Here is a 21,371-nt window from a genome sequence, read left to right on the forward strand (position 1 = left end):
CAGAGATGAATGCAATCCCTAGTCAGAGAGTTTGACTCCATCAAAGAGAAGAGAGAACTGAACCTGGGATCTCTGACATCCCACGTGAGTGCTTTAATCACTGGGCTAAAAGTTATAAGGCAGGCACTACCTCTTCCTTGATTTCTGCGTGAGACTCTGAGCGAGCATACTAGATAGAGCCTTGCAGGTAAGACAGGCAGGTAAATACCTATCTCCAGGTGATTTGTGGATTGCTGGGATGCCTACTGTGAGACACCAGTGCACATATCCAGAGGAAGAAACACAGGTATATAGGAAACTGAACAGTGAACATTTTAGCAAGTTTAAGCACCTGTAGGAATAGGTAACAGCCTACTGGTGAAGTGACCTAAGTCCCTTTGTGACTTGAGGCCTAACTTTAGGAATCTACATTTAATTTAATTTATTTATTTTTGCTTTATGCCTTTAATAATTGTTTTGAAATTTTATTTTGGATGAAATATTATATAGAGACACTGTGATGGCTCCCATGCCTTATGAAACTTGGCTTATGAATATAAATATGCATAACACAAATGTGCTTCAGACAAAATACCTCATGTATCCTATCAATTTTAATGTGGTAATGGGCTGTGTCTGTATATTTTATTTTGGTGCACAATTCATTCTTTTAGATGAAGTCAGAAATACGAAATGAGAGTCTGTTTATAGTTTTAAATGTGCTAAAGGGGTCTTCTGTGACCACATCCCATCACAGACATTTTAAATGCATGACCTGTGTTTGTGTGCTCCCAAAGGGTAGACTTTTTAACACCCTAGTCCTGCAGCAGACTGCTCATTGAAGTTAAAGTGACTCTACTGGATCATAGTCAATTTCAGAGATATAATATGCAAAACCCTTTTGCTTGACCACAGATTTTGTGCATATGAATTCAATCATTTACACACTAAATGACTGTGCATGACTTGTGAGTGCAAATATGGATAAAGATAGAACAAGCTAAGGCCATTTGCAAATTTGTCCTGGTAAATAAAATCTCTATTATGAAATGTGGTTTTTGCTATAAAATTTGGATTCAATATTTGGGAGGTTGAGTGGTACACTGCATTATTTCATTGTGAGATTATCCTGATTTTCTGCAATTACATCCCAACAACATTAAAATAAGAGGCTCTTCTCTATGGCTACATCTAGACTGGCATGATTTTCCGCAAATGCTTTTAACGGAAAAGTTTTTCTGTTAAAAGCATTTGCAGAAAAGAGCGTCTAGATTGGCACGGATGCTTTTGCGCAAAAGCACTTTTTGCAGAAAAGCATCTGTGCCAATCTAGACGCGGTTTTGCGCAAGAAAGCCCCGACCGCCATTTTCGCCATCGGGGCTTTTTTGCACAAAACGGTTTTTAGCTGTCTATACTGGCCCTCTTGTGCAAATACATTTGCGCAAGAGCGCTTTTTCCCGAACGGGAGCATCACGGTATTTGCGCAAGAACACTGACAATCTTACATTGGATCGTCAGTGCTCTTGCGCAAATTCAAAGCGGCCAGTGTAGACAGCTGGCAAGTTTTTCCGCAAAAGCAATTGCTTTTGCGGAAAAACTTGCCAGTCTAGATGCAGCCTATGGATTTTTTTCCATTCATTGCAGATACCAGACAGAATACCATAGAAACTCCACTGCAATTCTGCATTAGTTGTAAATTTGTTAATGAACACATTTGGAAGTATTACCCAGACAACTATCAGAGGGGTAAAAAAGAGGTAATGTGTGTGTGTTTATTGCATTCTGGAAAATGCTGTGATTCCTGTATCCTGGAGACATGGTACCCTTTTCCAAGGCAAGAAATATTAAGTTTGGTTACACAGATGTGCTGTTACCAGTCATTAAAGGCTATCTGAGTGTTCATTCTGCTGATGGATACACTAGAGCCTAAGGCAGTTCAGGATAAAGAAAGGCTTAGAGTGTTATTACAGTACGATGTTCATGATAACTTCCCTCTGTAATTCAAGCCAATCTAATTCAATGATGTGAATGTTTCTGTTAATGGCAATATGCAGCTCACACAATAGCCTTTCTTTTCATTTCTGGCTGGCCCTAGAATGAGAAATGTCGACTGGAAGTATTTTAATTGTTATAATTTAGTGTTCTGTGAGATGGACAAAATCTTGAATATAAAGTCCGGTTCAAGATATGAATGCACAATAAAAATACCGCTTTTTACTTTCCTTCAGAGATCTCCAAGGGCTTTACCCAAAGCCTACTGGAGTAAGGTTCACTGTGGGACAAAGAGGGCAGAAAACATTATAATGCATGCATTCAGGTGGGAAAGTAAGGCAGACAGGGTAAGTTGTTAGCTCAGGATTATACAGTGAATCAGTGGTTACATTCAGGGCTAAAACGTGGGTCCCAAGACTTGCAGGACACAGCTTGAACCACTCGGCATCCCTGTATGAAAGCAACCTCCATCCTTAAGGCAGTGCGTTCAACCTGGGGACTTCATATTTGAGATTCACACTGGATTTTTCTAAAATGTTCCATGTGTCCTTTTGGGTAGGTCATTTCCTAGACTTACTTTTACACCCTGTCTTTACAGGATGACCAGCAAGAGCAACGTCACCTCTCTGCAGGGGCATCACAGTGTACCAGTTATTCATTCATTCCCCATAGGATCGAGAGGGGTAAGTAGCAGCAGCATTTACCTCTGCAGGAGACTGTTAGGGTGGTGGGATTCCTTCAGCCTGGGGGAAGGGGAGCCAGGACAGCAAGTATGACATCTACATGGATGCCCTGGAACAATCAGTTGTTAATGTATGTGGCCTGGATCTGACATGGTTTTTTTTCTGAAAAAATATCATTGATTAAATGCTTCCCAATAGGGACACCATCTGGGACGGATTAGACAGAAGGAGAAAATAGCTTAAGACCAGCTTCCACTTCCTCTGATCAGCTTCCACATAAGGACGATAAAGTGACAATGCTGGCAGAACTATTAGCTCTGGTGACTCAGTTGAGTCTCTAAACAACCTACGGAACTAATCTGACTCATGGGGCCAAAGTCCACTAATAACTAAAGAACTGTCCTGGAGGACTAAGAACACTGGCAGGCTACGTCTACACAGGCCCCTTTTCCGGAAGGGGCATGTTAATTTCAGCGATCGCAATAGGGAAATCCGCGGGGGATTTAAATATCCCCCTTTTCTGGAGGATCTTATTCCTACTTCAAAGTAGGATCTTATTCCTACTTTGAAGTAGGAATAAGATCCTCCGGAAAAGGGCGCTTTTTCCGGCGGATCGGGGCCAGTGTAGACGCTCTTTTCCGGCTTTTCTAAAAGCCGGAAAAAAGCGGCGGACATTTTTATTTAAATGCCGCGGGGGATATTTAAATCCCCCGCGGATTTCCCTATTGCGATCGCTGAAATTAACATGCCCCTTCCGGAAAAGGGGCCAGTGTAGACGTAGCCGCAGGGTTTAAAAGGACATTTTCTCTGGGTTGGGGGGGGGGGGAGGGTTGGGGAGGGCGGGGAGAAGAGAACCTGACTGACAGATAAGCAGACACCAGTAAAGGGTGTCTGAAGTTGCTAAGCCTGCTAGGTTGCTATTATTAGTAGTATTTCAGGTAAGAGAGATATGTGTATTGGCTTTCTCCTGCTTTAACCTTTGTTTTTTTCCATCTATTGATTTGTACTGACTGCAAAATAAGAATTTTTTTTTAAGGAAAGCTATCAGCACTATAATACTGACCACAAGTCCCAGAAGGAAGGAAACTCATGTACCCCAAATTCAGTCGGCCCTGCAAAATGTTAAGGGATTAGAACAGGTGAAACAGCTGGCCACTGGTCCCTGGGTACATGTGGGAGAACTGTGTTATTCCACATAGAAATAGGAAAGAGCTAGGGATGTTAAATATCGGTTAATTGAATAGTCAATTCATGAATTCTTATCAGTTACTCAACTACTCTATAGTCCCCGGGGGTGAGGCCAGCAGACAGTGTGCTCCAGCCCCACTCCCAAGGAGCCCTCTGCTACTCCGCACTGCTGCTTCTGTATCAGAAGCAGCAGTGTGGGATGCTAGGCGGAAGCCGGTCCGCAAGGCGAGCCAGTTTAAAAACCAGCTCCTCTTGTGGACTAGCTGCTGGTCTCCCCATGCTGTTGCCGCCAATACAGAGGCAGCAGCGCGGGGTGGCAGTAGCCCGTCTGGGGAGGAGTCTGAGTTTCCAGACCCAACACAAGTCGGAACTGAGCTGTGCTGCCTGCCTGCCTCCTAATATACTTTAAATGCAGAGCTGCAGCAGAGATAGGTCCGGAACTAAGCCGGGCTGCTGGCCAGCCTGCTAAAAATATTACTGTCGGGGGGAGGAAGGGGGAAATGAGTGTAGTTTATAATATTTACCTATAAGCTTTTTCTTATTGGTTAATCAACTACACTATTACATCCCTAGTAAGAGTTGGAGGCCTTACATCTGAAAGGGTGCTCTCAGTGAGATCAGAAAGGGCTAACCTTATTATCATGATCAGAGAGCTAAAAATAAGAGAGTCATAGAACCCTTGAGTCTTGTGATGAACTTAAAGTCAATCTTCTTCAGAGATGCTGTATTGAGTATGCTGTTGTATGTTTCCTTACAGATGCTCCAATTTATTCAGCTCTTGTGATTTTCCATTCATTATTCCATTAATCTGTGGCTATATTTTCCCCACTTTTTCTGCAACCCCATTTATCTATAGTCAGCTTCTTATGGTTCTAATTTATCTTACTCACTCTGTAAACTCATTAAAATATGCTAACATCACAGTTACATTTACCTGCATGAAGCGGCCCTCAGATGTTCCTAGGTTAGCAACAGTAAGATACCCTTTGGTGAAGACAGATATTGAAGTTAGCAGGACACTGTTGAATTGCCCCATAAACAAATCAATCCGTTGCAAAGGAGTCGTAACCTCTAGACGATATTCATCATCTTGTGCTTCACAGTACGAGGCATTTCTTGAAAACGTCTGTCAGAAAATAAAATAGGCATGAAAAGTGTCTCTTCAGCAAGGCACAGGCAGGAAAAGAACTTCACCAGAAAAAAGTCATTTGGCAAGTGGACACAAATGCATTTGATCAGAAATACTTAAAGGTTTCAAACTGTAATTGTTTCACCAGTTATCATGTTCCACTAGGAAGATAATGATTTCTTAACATGATGAAAATATTTCCATTTTGTTTTAATATCTTTTGTCTGGGTAGTTGCCCAGAAGATAATGATGATTTTTTTCTGTTGAATAAGTAGATATATGTAAGCATTTACATTAAGATATAGTATAGAATACACCATACATTTTACAGTTCATTTCATTTAGAGGTCTCAAAAATGTACAGCAAAAAAGGAGTGAGGAAATGTTCACAACATTTTAAAATTTTCAATACCCCATCCTAATTTTTCCTTCCCTCTCTTCCCTTTTTTATTCCCCCCCCCCTTTTTCAGTGACAATAAATACATAAAATGAGGTGGGGGGCAAGGACAAGAGAAGTGAGGGAGATAAAATGGAAAAAAACTGTTCTGATTCTGATTAAAAGTAAAACTAGATCAATATAATTACTCAGGCTGAGATTATTTTGATAATCTACTACTTGTACATTATTTTTTTAATGTCTTTTTATATTTTATCATCAAGATTATTATAAAAGATGTCAAATTTGTAGACTTTAAAAGAATTCTCTTCTGATTATTAATAGAGAATACATGGATTTTTCTTTTCATTGGAAAAATACCTTGAACAATATACTTTAGGTTAATCTTTAGAAAAGAAGATAACTATGCTGTACTCACAATTCAATAGTAATCTATTAACTGATAATTCCATTACTATTGATGCTTCATCTTCCATTTTGGTGAAATAATACAGATAATAAACAGGGATCCCTTAAAAGATCTATAACCACTTTAAGATTAGAAACAGTCTAGTTACCTTTCTTCTGGAACATGCTCTATGAATATAAATATCTTGTTTCTCTCGTTTGAAACCAATATTGAGCTCGTATTGTTTTCTTTCCATTTTTGTTTGATTCTTTAAGAAGAAATTTTGTGTGGGGGATATTTAAGTTTGACTCATAACCCTTTGACTTCAATGGGGATATTTCCATTTACTTCATTGAAGTCTGGATCAGTAGAGCCCTGCACGAATATAAAATTGATATCTGCATCTGTAAAAATGATCTGTGGATATCCACATCCGTATCTGTGCATGCGGATACCTACAGATATAAAATGTATATTGTGGATTTGCAAGGCTCTATGGATCAGGCCCTTAAAGAGGAATTTCTTTTTAGTCTATAATTACTCTAATAATTGGTGTAGATGATTTACCTTATGATCATAGAGAAGGTGATCAAACACATAATAAAGTCGTTCCTTGAAAACTTTTCAGTCAGACAAGGCTGGATAAATGGTAAAAGGCATTGAAAGCCCTTTCCCAATCTACCCAATATTGTATTAATTGTAGTATTTATGAAGAGATCCCCATTGGCAGCACTAGAAAGTTAAGACTCTCTTGATCATCAAAAGTCAACAATTCTAGCACAAGCTGTAACAGTTTCAGCTTCCTTCTTCTCCCCAAGGTGTTTCAACTGTGACCTGAAGAAACAACCATACGTTTAGGGAATGGAAGGCACTTTAGTCTGTATGCATCTCTACAGCAATACTGCCAAGAAGAGGTTCCAAATGAGGCATAGTGTAGGGAATGGATCATGGGCAGTCATGCCTAATGGTTAGCACCAGGAGCATTGAACCAGATGGCCAGAGTCAGGCAAAAAATTAAAGGTCAGGGCCAGAGTCAAAGCCAAGTGCCAGGGGATAGGAGCAAGGATCTGGTGTGACACAGGAAAGCATGAACTGGAAACCAATGGGGATCTGGAAAAAGGAAGAACCAGGAACAGCCTGGGAGGCAGGGCTCAGGAGTCCAGTAGGCAGGGTCTATAGCAGTCACTAGCCAAGGACTCCTCTAGCTACTCAGGCTACTTCATATACCTCTTTCTGATGTAAGTAGAGCATCCCAGGCAATCAATGTGGCTGAACATCTTCCCCAGTCAGGAGCTTTGTAGGCTGGGCCCTTTTCACGCTGAAGCTTCACTGGCTCCTTTCTCTAGTCATTCAGGTGTCCAGGATCCAAGCATTGTCTGGGGACATGTGCGCTCAGATTCAAGACTGTTTATTACTCTTATCTGGTCCAGCCATGATTTCAATAGGATTGTTTATGTCTGAAATGCTTTGCTGGATTGGTTTTGGGACTGATTCTTATTGTGGTGTGCACACTTGCCCACTGAGAACTGATTTAGGACAACGAGCTCATTCCATATAGGCCACCAAATAATCATCAGAGGGTAAAGACTTAGGTAACTACTGCCTTAACTACTGCCTCTAAAACTTGTGTTTGATTAATATGTAAGGGTATGTCTACATTACCACCCTAGTTCGAACTAGGGTGGTAATGTAGGCAACCGGAGTTGCAAATGAAGCCCGGGATTTGAATTTCCCGGGCTTCATTTGCATCTTGCCGGGCGCCGCCATTTTTAAATGTCCGCTAGTGCGGACTCCGTGCTGCGCAGCTACACGCGGCACGGACTAGGTAGTTCGGACTAGGCCTCACGTGAAACGAGGAGTAACGGTAGTTCGGAATAGGAAGCCTAGTCCGAACTACCTAGTCCGTGCCGTGTGTAGCCGCGCTGGTGGTTGGTTTCACGTGGAGTGCCCCAAGGATTGGTTCTAGGGCTGGTTTTGTTCAACATTTTTATGTTGAACAAAGTGCTAATGGTGCTAATGGTTCTTGATGTCTGTGTAGAATCTGGTGTTGGTCATCTTCCTCTCCAAGTGCAAAATAATGGTTCTTCTCAGCTTCTTGTAACTAGTCTTTAAGGTACTACTAGACTATTTATTGTTTTTTAAGTCTTTCCTGTTACAGACTAACTCGGCTATCCCTCTGAAGCTTATCTAATCGTGCTCTCTTTTTTCTTCCTCCCCTTCATTTTTTTTCCTTCTCCCCCTCTCCCTCCTTCACTTATTTATTCTTGGATCTGGACTTCCTACATTCTGGTCTTCTGAAGAAGTGGATTGTGCCCACGAAAGCTCATGATACCGTCTATATGTTTTGTTAGTCTTTAAGGTGCTACTAGACTATTGGTTGTTTTTAAAGTTTTTCCTGTTACAGACTAACTCGGCTACCCCTCTGAATCTTTATTAATGACCTGGACGAGGGGATAGATTGCACCCTCATCAAGTTTACAGAGGACACTAAGCTAGGGGAGAGGTAGATACATTGAGGATAGGGTGCAGAGTGACCTAGACAAATTGGAGGATTGGGCCAAAAGAAATCTGATTAGGTTCAATAAGGACAAGTGCAGAATCTTGCACTTGGGACAGAAGAATCCCAAGCATTGTTACAGGCTGGGGACTGCTTGGCTAAGGAGCAGTTCAGCAGAAAAGGACCTGGGGATTAGAAGTGGATGTGAAGCTGGATATGAGTCAACAGTGTGCCCTTGTAGCCAAGAAGGCTAATGTCATATTAGGGTGCAATAGGAAGAACATTTCCAGCAGATCTAGAAAAGTTATTATTCCCCTTTACTTGGCTCTGGTGAGGCCACATTTGCAGTATTGCGTCCAGTTCTGGGCCTACCTCTATAGAAAGGATGTGGACACACTGGAGAGGATCCAATGGAGGGGCAACCAAAATGATTGGGGGGGTTGGAGCACATGACTTACAAGGAGAGGCTGAGGGATCTGGGCTTATTTAGTCTGCAGAAGAGAAGAATGAGGGGGGATCTGATAGCAGCCTTCAACTTCCTGAAGGGAGGTTCCTGAGAGGATGGAGAGAGGCTGTTCTCAGTGTTGACAGATGGCAGAACAAGGAACAATGGTCTCAAGTTACAGTGGGGGAGGTCTAAGTTGGATATTAGGAAAAACTGTTTCACTAGGAAGATGGTGAAGCACTGGAATGGGTTACCTACGGAGATGGTGGAATCTCCATCCCTGGGAGTTTTTAAATCCCAGATTAACAAAGTCCTGGCTGGGATGATTTAGGTAGGCAGGGGGCTGGACTCGATGATCTCCTGAGGTCTCTTCCAGGCCTATGATTCTATGATTCTAAGCTGAAGTAAATCACTGTTTGAGCTAACACAAAATACTACTAGGAAAAGGGGGTACTGTTGTTTTAACCTTTTACCCCTGTGAAGACAGAATCTCTTCCTGACACAAATATTCTGCCAAGTATTCTGTGATAAAATGGAAAATAATTAATCTCTAGGTTACTCATTTACATTATGATGCCAAATACTAGTGACAAATCTCACAAATACTGAAATAACCAGGGATCCTGCTGATATAAGTTTGACTTTAGTTACATTGTTTCTTATGCATGACTAGGAGTGCAAGTGGTATATCTGACTCAGAAAGAGAAATGTTAATATGATGAAGGTATATCACTGGAATGTGATGAAGTGTAGTAAGCAAGTGTTTAATTTTGCCCATATCTAGTATGGACATGAGGTAATAATCCTATTTGTTCAAAGGGGAAATTGTAACTACTTGGAATTTGCTCTGGATCCAGCCTGCAAAGTACATGTTGCCAATTGGCCCCAAAAGTCTCTGAGCTAGGCTAGCAAGAACTGTCACTTCCTGAAAATTAAATAATGCTTGCACATTCAATTCAGCTGACATAAAAATAAAATTTCTTGACACAAAGTTGCACATTTGAAACCAAATGTCCAAAATGTAGCTTTAGCTAAGGATTTCTACTAAGTCTCTCCGATAACTGAAAATCTGCAATCATTAACGGTCCCTCTCCAGTCCAAAATCCTGCTCCCAAGATAAGTGAGTTTCTTAAACAGAAAAAGACATACTATTTAATGTCTGGCATGAATTAGAAATGAATGATTTAATTATGGCAGCATGTCTCATGATTCAAGTGAATGGTGAACATGTAAAAAAGCACATTTACTTTTCAATACAAAAGTAAAATTCATACATTTGCAGGTAGCAGTATTAAAAGGTTTTGGGAATCTGAAACTGAAGTGCTGGATTAGCATAAGAAGAAAGGACAGGTAAGGATGACCTTTATCACCAATTAAATCAAGGGGGGGATGAAGGGAGAAGAAGAAACTTAGGCATCTCCACAGAGTAAAACTTGAATCAGAGAAATATGGAGCTCTCTCAGAAGCAAAGAGGAGTTTTAGGTACCAGTGTGTGGCTCTCCAAGCTTTTACACTGACAGAGAGAAATCAATTTAACATTTTTGAAAATGGACAAAAACTATAATTACGTAAGGCAGACACAAAGGCACTATATTTTTATGTATTTATCTTGAATTAGTTATGTGGCATATTTGTGCAGTAAAAGTATGCAGCCTGTGTTCAGCTTCACCAACACAAACAGTAGTTTAGTCTTTGAAGATCTAAACAATTAAACATCTGGCTAGTGCAGGAAAACAGATTCTTTATGTTCCATTGAATTATGTTCCATTCAATGTTCCTATTAAGCACAGGCTCAAATGCTTTCTTGACTAAGGATGGACTTAAACATGGTTTTCAGGTAGGGACTGCATTTTTGTTCTCCTTGTACAACTCCTAGCACAATGGGCTACTGGTCCATGACTGAGCCTCCCAAACATTACAGAGGTGGCTCTTAATATATTTACAACTGTGGGACCCATATATAGTTCCATATGTATAATGTAAGCCAAATCCACACAATTTATATATACTACCTGTATGGCACTGAGGATGTTACATGGGTTGTAACTGTATGCTGACTGGGCCACTAGCGGACTGTGGGCTTCAGGCTGAGAACCTGTGCACTACAGTCAGTCGATAGAGATGATTAAGCACTTTGCTGTATAGAAGCCTACATTTTAAACAAAAAAGGGCAAGAGAACATTTGCAATATACATTAACACAAATACCGTCCCACAGTGACATCTCCATGATCAGGCATTCCCAGCCAGCACTTAGTAGGTCTGGAAATTGATCAAGGATGGGATAAATATTCAAAACATACATTTGGTGTAATGAGCACAGAGTAGATAATTTTAGATATTAGACTGATTTCCTAGCCTATTTGGAAGAGAGAAGGCCATGGTCTCTATAAATAAACTCTTCAAAGCAATGTTTTGGCTCTATGGTTGCAAGGGTCAAGGAATTAGGATTAGGGATACACAAATAGTATTGTCACCTCACTGCAGAACACAATTTTCAAGAGAGTCTGCTCTCATGCAATTAAGAAAAAATAGCAATCTTAGGGTGTGTCTAGACTACATGCCTCCTTCGACGGAGGCATGTAGATTAGCCAGATCGGAAGAGGGAAATGAAGCCGCGATTAAAATAATCGCGGCTTCATTTAAATTTAAATGGCTGCCCCGATCTGCCGATCAGCTGTTTGTCGGCAGATCGGGGGAGTCTGGACGCGATGCCCCGACAAAGAAGCCTTTCTTCATCGACACAGGTAAACCTGGTTTCACGAGGCTTACCTGTGTCGATGAAGAAAGGCTTCTTTGTCGGGGCATCGCGTCCAGACTCCCCCGATCTGCCGACAAACAGCTGATCGGCAGATCGGGGCAGCCATTTAAATTTAAATGAAGCCGCGATTATTTTAATCGCGGCTTCATTTCCCTCTTCCGATCTCGCTAATCTACATGCCTCCGTCGAAGGAGGCATGTAGTCTAGACACACCCTTAGCTGTATCAGCATAGTCTCATAAGCATGTAATGGGAAAATGGAGCAACCCTAGCAATTCCCCCTCTAAACAGTCTTGCATATTTTAATAAAATACAAATACTTTGCTCCCCTATAGTGCCTTCCCTCTGAGATTTCAAGACAGTTTACAAACATTTAATTAGTTTAATTTCACAACACTCTAGTAAAGTAAATGAATATGACTACCCCCATGTTTTATGATGAAAACAAAGCACACAGAGGATGAAAACTTGATTCTGTGGACTTCAGAGAGTCTAGGATTTCAGTGCTTACATCATTTGCCCAATGTAACACTGGAAGTCTCTCAGAAGGCTGGAAACAGAGCCGGTACATTCAGTTTACCAGTCTTATGCAAAACCCCAAACCTATTACAAAGTGCCAAAAAGAAGAGGACTTTCCATCATTGCTACCTTTGGAAGGAATTTTTCTTGAGGTTTCACATATCCAATAACTCTCTGCTTTTGTCACCAACCAATCTGTTTAATTCTGGGCACTGGTAGAGACAACTAATTAATTCTTGTAATTATAACTTTCCAACCAAATAAGAAGAGAGAGAAAAACAACATGCTAAACTTTCCATTTTCTGGCACAATTACAAACCCTATTTGCCTCATCCTTCTTTGACCTATTTCCTTAAAGGACATCATGGACAATCTCCTTTTTCATTTCTCAAGTGGTTTTATGGCATTGCTGGACCAAACAAATAAAATAAAAGGAAAGCAGACCTGTAAATGGATTTCCCCTTTCATCTCTCAAAGGCAGAAGGGTGGATTTTTTTTCTGCATGATTAAATAGTACAGTATGTTTGTGAAACTGGACAAAATGTTATTTAAAATCTTGAAGATTTCCTACCTCTGAGGGTATATAAATTGGTAATCACAGTCTGAATGCCTTTCAAGTTACTCACAAGACTAATTCACATGATTTGTTTTGCAAGAAAGCAGATCAGAAGAAATCTCTATAGAACAAACATCTACAGTACCAGAGGCCAAACCTCAAGAGATAAGTACTGTAAATAAACGAAAAAATGCAAATTCTGTAACAAAAGAGCAATTGCAAGATCCTCTTCTAGAGTGTATGCAAATCCTCATCCAAGACCACATCCAGATCCAGCACCCAGTCCAAGGAGTTGGGTAAAACACTTGCAAAATGTACTGGGGAATGAGAGAAGAAAATCTGCCAGGTAAGAGCTGAAAAACCCAATTGCTGGTGCAGCCACTAGGGGAAATCTATGCTGATAGAAAAATCTATGCAATATTGGTCTCTCTGATCCCACTCCTAAGCTAGCCCCCTCCATATTAGCCATGGAAAGGATTCATGCTAACCCATTATCTGTATCGTGCCAGCGGCACATGCTCTGTGCAGATGTCTGCCCCATCCCCAACCGATACTGTAACGAGTCTGATGCTACTATAAAAAAGCTTTATGTCTGGATATGCCCTTTAGTAAAACATTGCACAACTTATACATGTTCCGAAAACAGGCGTGTATTTCCAAAAGCAGCTGCTGTGTGTAAATACACAGGAAATGCTAAACAAACAATACTGATTTTGCTTGTTTTTCACTGATTGACAACATAACCATTCATGAAAAGAAAAGTGTAACTTGCTGCGACCTAAATTGTTGCTGGTGCTAACTTCATGTCCCCAGCTCTCATCTTGCTTTCTGACAAAACAGTCTGAATAAAAGCACTGCTTTATCCTCCCTGCACTGTTGAGCTATTGGAGGATTAAACATCAAGGAGGGCAGGCATTACCTTCCCTTGGTATCCTAGCTTGATAGGGCAGGTTTCATTTGCAGCAGAGACTCCCGAGAAGTCTATCCAGTGCTGGCTGCTGACACAGTGAATTAATACATCAGCTAATAATGCTGCCTGCCTTGGGAGAAGCACTGGATGATTACTCATTCCCATGGTTAAGTGGGAGTTGTGGCATCTTGCGCCACGTACTGTCAGCCAGGCAGAGTTTTTGCCACTAGACACTTACAGCCAGTGTTATTGGAACAATCTGCACAATGTGGTTGCTGAAAGGCATAGAACAAAATGGCAAACTCTGTATATGATGAAAACCACTCCAAGCCAGGGGGTGCTGCTGCACCTCAAGTTCTTCTGGATCTAGCACCTGGATTTACAGCTCTATTCAAAAGCCTGATAGTTCTGCACTGCATTGCATGTGTCCCTGTCATAAGTGAATTCCACCCAGGAATAATTTATTTGCTGTCTGTTGGGATCAGAGCAATGCCAATATTCAAAATGGGGATCAAACCTCAGACTATTTTCCTTTGGCTTCAACAAAGCATCATCAGGTCCCACGCTTCTTTGTTAGGGCTGTCCAGAGGGTTTTGGAGACCCAGATCAAAATCTGAAATTGGGGACCCCCCCATCCAGAAAATTACCATGGAGGCAAAAGAGTTTAAAAAGAGGGGAAGGAGCAGGGGAAGGGGAGTCAGAGAGGGCCCAGGACTGTGCAGTTGCTGCTGTCCTTATGGTGATGGGTGGGGGTTCCCCCTGCTTGTGGCCAAGGGTCCACTGCTGGTGGGACAAGTATTCTACAATCCTGCTCCTGCTCTGGGCTTCTGGTGTGGCCTGCTGATGCCAGCAGTTGCTATGGTAGGATCTGGGCTCCTCAGGCACACAAATCATTCCAAGCAATATCAATGGCAGGCACCAAACCTGAGTGGCACTGTGGCCCAGAGTGCCAGCAGAAATCCCACTCAATCAAATTTGCTTCCTCTGTAATGTTGGGGATGCTCTGAAATGGGGGGCGTGGGCAAACTGCCCCTTTTGCCTCTTTCCCTCAGTCCTGCTCCTTGTGATAAATGATATGATGACACGGAAAAATATGCAGAATGGGACATATTTTGTTCTCATATACCTGGGCAAGTTCACTGGGATAAATTCATCCCTGGTAGAAGCACACTCATTTTCCACTATCTTTCAACAACTGAAATCTGAGTTTCTAAAAACCAAAGAAAGGCACATTTATGACTCTGGAACTATGGGGTTGATCCAACATTCATATAAGTCAATAGAAAGAATCCTACAGATTTCAATGTATTAGATTAGATCCTCTGGCCTTTTCAAATATCAAATTTTTAACAAACTTCAACAAAAGCACTAGAGCTTTTCTTTAAAATGTAAAAATTTGCAATTTTTAGAAAGAAGAATATTGTGCTCCCACCTTCTCATTTTTGTGCTTGAAAATGACTCAAATGTTTTGATGAACCTTTTAGGGAAAAATACATCCCGGTTCTCAAAGCAAGCATCTCATATTTTGGCTGAAAAGGTAAATATATGACAAAGCTATAAACAACTGAAAACAATAATTTAGAATGGAAATGTTCCATATGTGATGCTACATGTGTTGCCAATAATTACAATTACACATGCAAAAAGTCACATGAAAATAGCATCTTGTAGCAAAACAAACAATGTTGGAAGGTAATACTGCATTTAAATTTATGCTTTAATAAAGAGCTAATCCCAAACCCACACAAGTCAACAGAGACCCCAAATAACTGATGAGTCTGAAAAAAGTCATTGGTATATATTTCATACAGTATCATGTTAATCAACTATTAATACTTGCTGCTTTGGTCTATTTGACTGCTGAATAACAGAAAAAAATTGGTGAGACTGGTTACATTACTTAAGGTAAAAAAGGTAGAAAAAAAGGCATGCATATTAATATAATTAGTTAATACAAATTAAAAACATTGCATATTCTATTGTCAAGATCATTCAAAAAGTTTTTTGTCACTGACTACTGGTGCAAGAGTTCCTGTAATCTAGTTAGTACATTAGCACTAGTTGATTCAGTCAGATATAATGGACCTATGCAATCTCTGAATTTTGTCCATTTCCTTTATGCTAATTTTATGACATTTCACTCAGTACACAAATTATTTTTGTGGACGTGTTGGTTCATTAGTCAGTTTAAAGAATTAAAAATAAGACACGGGATGGTGGTAAAATATTCGAGTCACTGAGCCGCGTACAGACTTGGAGTCAGCAAGTGTATCTCCCATGGAAGTCCCTAGGCACATTCAATTGTGATTTAGGGCTTATCTGTTAAAGTTATTCCAGAAAAAGGTAGGGTGTGAATTTACAATAGAATAGCTATTGTGGAATAACTCCAAGTGTAGAGAATACTTTTAACAATAGTGTAAGAGAGACTTGTAGGTCAGAAAATGGGTATGAGTGTAAAGATACAGTACAGTAGTATAATTTGTACCTATTTCCACTCAGTGCATGGGCAAAACAGAGTAATATACATGCAAAGGAGGTAGAGCATACCTTATATTACATCCTCTGAATCATTTTTTGGCTACAATCTCTTCTGCTTCCTCAGTACTTATTTTGCTCTAACCACTTAAACTGTTCATCTGCTGCAAGAAAACTGCATTGCTTTGCCACCTGTATTTGTCTTCTAACCCATTTGTCACTATTTAAGTCACTAATAATTGTAGCCCAGTGTTTACTGTAATGGTATTTTTTTATAAAATACAGAATCTGATCCTGGTTTCTCTGTATCAGGTATATTATCAGGAGTCACAATGATATCAAGCCTGTATGAGAGCAAAATCTGTTGCAAAGTTTACATTTACACAATTGCCTACTTCTGTGGCTGGCCAATGCCTTTACTATAAAGGTGCTGAAGGCAGAACTGGACTAAGGAACTGAGGCTCATTCAAAGTCTCCTGTTGCTGGAGCTCAGTTTCCTATTGCTGCTCTGGGGCTGGCAATTGTGAAAGTGCCATGGGGTCACCAACTCAGTTAAAATTACAAATCCAATTGGACTGGATGTGACCAGAAGCCATAAAGCAATGCTGAGCATAGCTGAAGCAGGATAGGTACTGAATGAACTGAGTGCCATACATACATCTTCTCAGGGTTATAAAATCAACCATCCAAAGGGTGAGATTCTAGAATAGCCTCCCTTGGGAAACCGCAGGGGCAAACCCCAGAAAGTTTTAAGAGCGAGTTTTACAATAATGAATGCAATTGCATGATGGGGTTGTTTGCAATGGGAGGGGACTGGGCTCATTTCCATAAATTATGTTTCTAAAAGCTCATGCTTGTGGATCATTGCTGGCCACTTGGGGTCAGGAAGGGATTTCCTAGTCACCCAGTGTATTCTAGGTGTGGTTTTAAAATCTTCTTCCTTTAGTATCAGAAGAGATAGTGTCTGTGGATGGGGAAAGCCAGGGCTCTAAGCTAAGACTTGGGGGGCGGGGGAGAGAGGTGGAATCCTCTTCCTTTGCAGTGTATAGGGCTTTCATTTTCCTTTGCAGTGTGCAAGGATTGTATATATATTTCACTTAATCATTTCCCTGCCAGTGCAGGATCCTTGGTACACCTTGATCCCTCCAATTCTCTTCCTGGCACATGTAATAGTCAAATCTCCCAGGGGCTATGCGAAGGGGTGTGCAGAAAGCTGCTCTATCCCTGCTGTGCTCCTGGTGATGATGATGAGGGTCCCTAGGATTCTTTAAATCGCAGGCAACAGGTGTACTGGGTGGGAGATACATTGAGGAGACGTGCAGGGTGCATCAGGTGGGGCCAAGGCAGAGATCCAGCTCCAAACTTTGCTGAAGCAGGGCCAGGAATATTCTTGGAGCCCAAGCACCATGTGCCCATAAAACTCACCACCCTGGGAGGAGATGGGGAGGAGACAAGGTTGGACACCAGATGGAGCTTTAGCCAGATATAAAAAAGCCTCTTATTTTGTTCATGCAATTATAGACATTTAATGACATTTTACAGTATGATTTTTCAACCCACTGGTCAACATCTAAAAACTATTCATTGAACTAACTGAAATTTGAGCTGCATGTTCAGAGTATGCAGTGTGCTTTCTTGTCACACTAGTGGCCAATCAGCAAAGATTTGGAAATGAATGTTATTAGTGGCTTTCCTTTGCCAGTAGGTGACGGGAGAACAAATGTCAATGTTCAAGAATAACCTGACTTTCAGAAAGAAAATTAAATAGGAAATAAAAACCCTCATCATGATGAACAACAGGATAGGAGATAAACAGAAACCAGTTCTTCCTCAGCAGGGAGCTCGGGAGGAGGAAAATCAAGCAAGATATTCTTTGCAGAGCTTTCTCCCTATTAAGGGAGCAAGTGGCAGCCTCAAATTCCATGGATCCCAAGCATCAGCAGGAAGGCATTTCTGCCCCTCATCTGGGTCTCCAAAAGTCACCTCTTGCTCCCTGGCAGTGTGATTCCAAAGGAATGACAGTGCTTCTTTATGCCTCCTTCCTTCTCTGGATCTCTCTTTTGAAGGGATCCATGCAGAATGATCACACAGAGACACCTGCTTAGATTGTATTATCTTTCTCCTGAGAGCCAAGCATGTTTTTCTAGAGGACAACACACACTTCCCACTGCCTTGTCATAGCCTGTTTACACATCCAACAGATGACCTATCTAGAATCCTCTACAAATGTGGTAAGGGTGGGAAGGGATGCTGCAGCATGTGTCAGTACCCTCAGTGCATAGACTTAGTGGGTACAATCAGGCCCTGAACTTTTATATCTTTTTAATTTGGATTATTATGGCATAGCAACTAAAAGGAAGGTTGCGTGCCCAAAGTTATTTCTAATATCACGAGCAAGGCCCTCAGAAAACATTTTTGTTTTTTAATACATAGCATTTCAAAAAGCATCAACTATTGAAAAAAATCAGGATTCTAATGCCTGACTCTTAGAGGAAATATTTCAAACCATATTGTATTCTATTGTACATGAAAATCCATTTGCTTTATTGCAAGAGATTGTTTAAATTAGCGTTTCCAACCTTTATAATTTCAGAGATGTGGGGCTATTTTTAATTCTGCGAAAAAATTGTAATCCAAATGGTGTGGGAGATTACAGGGCCTCAAAAGAGTTATTTGTCTCTGTTCATTTTATTAAATATTACCAGACATACCCTGAGGATGACAGATCAATAAGGGTCTTTGTGGTTTCTTGATGGAAGGTTGCAATTATTTTCTTCCATTATAATATAAGCAAAACCTAATTTTAACTCATCTATCATCTTTGTAACAGTAATAAAGAAACATCACTGCATGTTTATTTTACTGCCTTTTTCACTTTGTTTTCATTTCACCGACCTTCAAATTTTTTATCTGTTTGTGTTCTTCCTTTGATAGAAGTGATGACCAGTTTTCCTGGCCAGATGTGACAAAGAACAACCTATGTTTGGTTGCAAAATACTTCGCCATACTTTGGATGAAAGTAACTTCATGGAGTAACTTTGGACATGAAAAGTCACAGGAAAACCAAAACAAATAGAATCTCTGTGCCACAGGAAATCTAGAGCTGAATTCTGCTCTCAATTCCACAGGCATGCCTTCCATGGGAACGGGATCCCCGTAACTGAGAACCAAAATTGGCTCACAATTGTTTACTATGTAAAAAGAAAACAATATGAAAAAACTCTAAAAATATTCTAAGCTTATTACTCAGTAAAATATACAATACTTCTGTAATTGTCCAGCTCAAAACCTACTCTCACCCATGGAAGGAGTCTCACTGAAGTCAGAATTTAGATAGGCACCTAAGGACTATGTGTACAAGTGAGGAAAGGCAAGTAGGATTTGGCTCTTGATCCAAAACTTCATCTATTTTAGTAGCTGAACATGACTAATTTTGAACTAGTGAGTAAGGCTCAAACTATTAAAACTGATACTCAATTTCTATAGTGGGTGTGGGTGAGGAGATGCCAGAGCAATGATTCGAAAATCTCTATAAGATATTTGCAACCATTTCAAATTAATCTTTTTGTCCTGGCATAGGCACTAGAAAACTCTTAGTTTTAACTTTGCTTTTTTATGTCTGATTCAAAGCTGATTATCATCGCTCTCCTGTTCCCACTGATGTCAATGTCAAAACTGGAGCAGATCCTCAGGTAGTGTACACTGTCATATCTCCATTGACTTAAATGGATCCATGACAATTTATAACATCTATAATTTATGCATCTATGGAGCTGTTCTTCCAACTTTAATGGGCTGGGTCTTGTATGAGTTTCCTTTAAAATCAGGGAAAACTGGAGTCAGTTTCAATTCTGATTTTGTAAAAACAAATTTTGTCGATCAAACCAAGATGAGTTGAAGCAGTGTCATTCAAATACCCAAACTAGGGAAGGAAGGATCACAAGACTGTGGTTTGCATCTCTCATAACATTAAAGAGACACACATTATCTTGGCTAAATTACATAAAATAACACTCTGATTCTGCCAAAATAAACTATGACAAATTGCCACGGTTTATAGAAAATTTTGTATCAAGTTAAAGATGACTACAAAGGGAAACAAGTTGGGATGTGGTTTTTTTAAATGTCTCTCTGATGCATAAAGAACACCTGAAAAGTGGTTTTGTTTCATCAATTTTTAAAGGAATGTTTTACCTCATTTTTTTTTTTACATTAGAAACTTACATCCTTCTAGGCTGGAAAACTATGTGAAATGGTAACATTACATGAGTCAAGCAAATGAAAGTAATTGAGAGGAGGAAAGGTTTTCAGTCAGACTGTTTAAAACTCTGTGATTAAAGATCACACCAGATAAAAGAAATAGTGAGATAAATATTCAGACTCCTTAATCTTGGATTAAGGTGTTGAAATTCACAGTAAAAATGCCCTTTAAAACAACAAGAGGTTCTCCAAAACATGAGATTTGACATTCTCTATATTTCTAAGATTAAGAACATGAGAACATAAGATGGCCATACTGGGTCAGACCAAAGGTCCATCTAGCCCAGCGTCCTCTCTTTCAACAGTGGTCAATGCCAGATGCCCCAGAGGGAGTGAAAAGAAACATAGAATCATCAAGTGATCCCTCTCCTGTCCCTACTCTCAGGCTCTGGCAAATAGAGGTTAGGGACACCATTTCTACCCATCCTGGATAATAGACATTGATGGACTGAACCTCCATGAACGTATCTAGTTCTTTTTTGAAACTCGTTAAAGACCTGGTCTTCACAACATCCTCTGGCACGGAGTTCCACAGGTTGACTGTCCACTGTGTAAAGAAAAACTTATTTTTGTTAGCTTTAAATCTGCTATCAATTAATTTAATTTGGTGACCTCTAGTTCTTATGTTGTTATGGGGACAAGTAAATAACTTTTCCTTATTCACTTTTTCCACACAGGTTATGATTTTATAGACCTCTTATCATAGTCTTATCTTAGTCTCCTCTTTTTGAAGATGAAAAGTCCCAGTCTTTTTAATCTCTCTTCATATGGGACCCATTCCAAACCCTGACTAAAAGAAAAGGGGGAGGGAGACATTTACTTCCCCCCTAAAACCAAACCAAAACCTTTTATGTCTTCTTTATACATCATAATTAAGCAATGAAAGGACCCACACTCAGTTTTTAAAAATCCTTTGCCAATCACCTACTCTTCAGTCAAGGGCTAGGAAAGCTCACAATAGATATTTAAGCCTTCCAATGAGTTCTCCATCAAAAAAATAAAGTTAATCTTGACAGTCTTGATATTTCCATGGTAAAAAAAAAAAGTATCAGGACAAATATATTCAAGCCTCCTTTATTCAAAATAAAAGGTGCACAAAAGGCACAGACCCATTTTTCTTCCTTTAAAGAAATCCTTTGTCAATGTTATATAGCTAAAGTAAGAGCAGAAATCTGCAATTCTGATGACATTTCT

At 40.2% G+C, this 21,371-nt stretch overlaps 1 protein-coding gene across 6 annotated transcripts in view; it reads right to left on the reverse strand.

The window, feature by feature from the left end:
* MET (MET proto-oncogene, receptor tyrosine kinase) overlaps positions 1–21,371 on the reverse strand; it is a 130,917-nt gene that overhangs the window by 74,645 nt on the left and 34,901 nt on the right. For all 6 annotated transcript variants that reach the window (XM_014573355.3, XM_014573354.3, XM_075929236.1 and 3 more), the window contains exon 3: positions 4,777–4,968. In XM_014573355.3, the coding sequence (XP_014428841.1) occupies positions 4,777–4,968 (192 nt within the window). The remainder of the gene's footprint in view (positions 1–4,776; positions 4,969–21,371) is intronic.

Source organism: Pelodiscus sinensis, chromosome 1 (assembly GCF_049634645.1).
Source record: "Pelodiscus sinensis isolate JC-2024 chromosome 1, ASM4963464v1, whole genome shotgun sequence".
NCBI classification, from domain to species: domain Eukaryota; kingdom Metazoa; phylum Chordata; order Testudines; family Trionychidae; genus Pelodiscus; species Pelodiscus sinensis.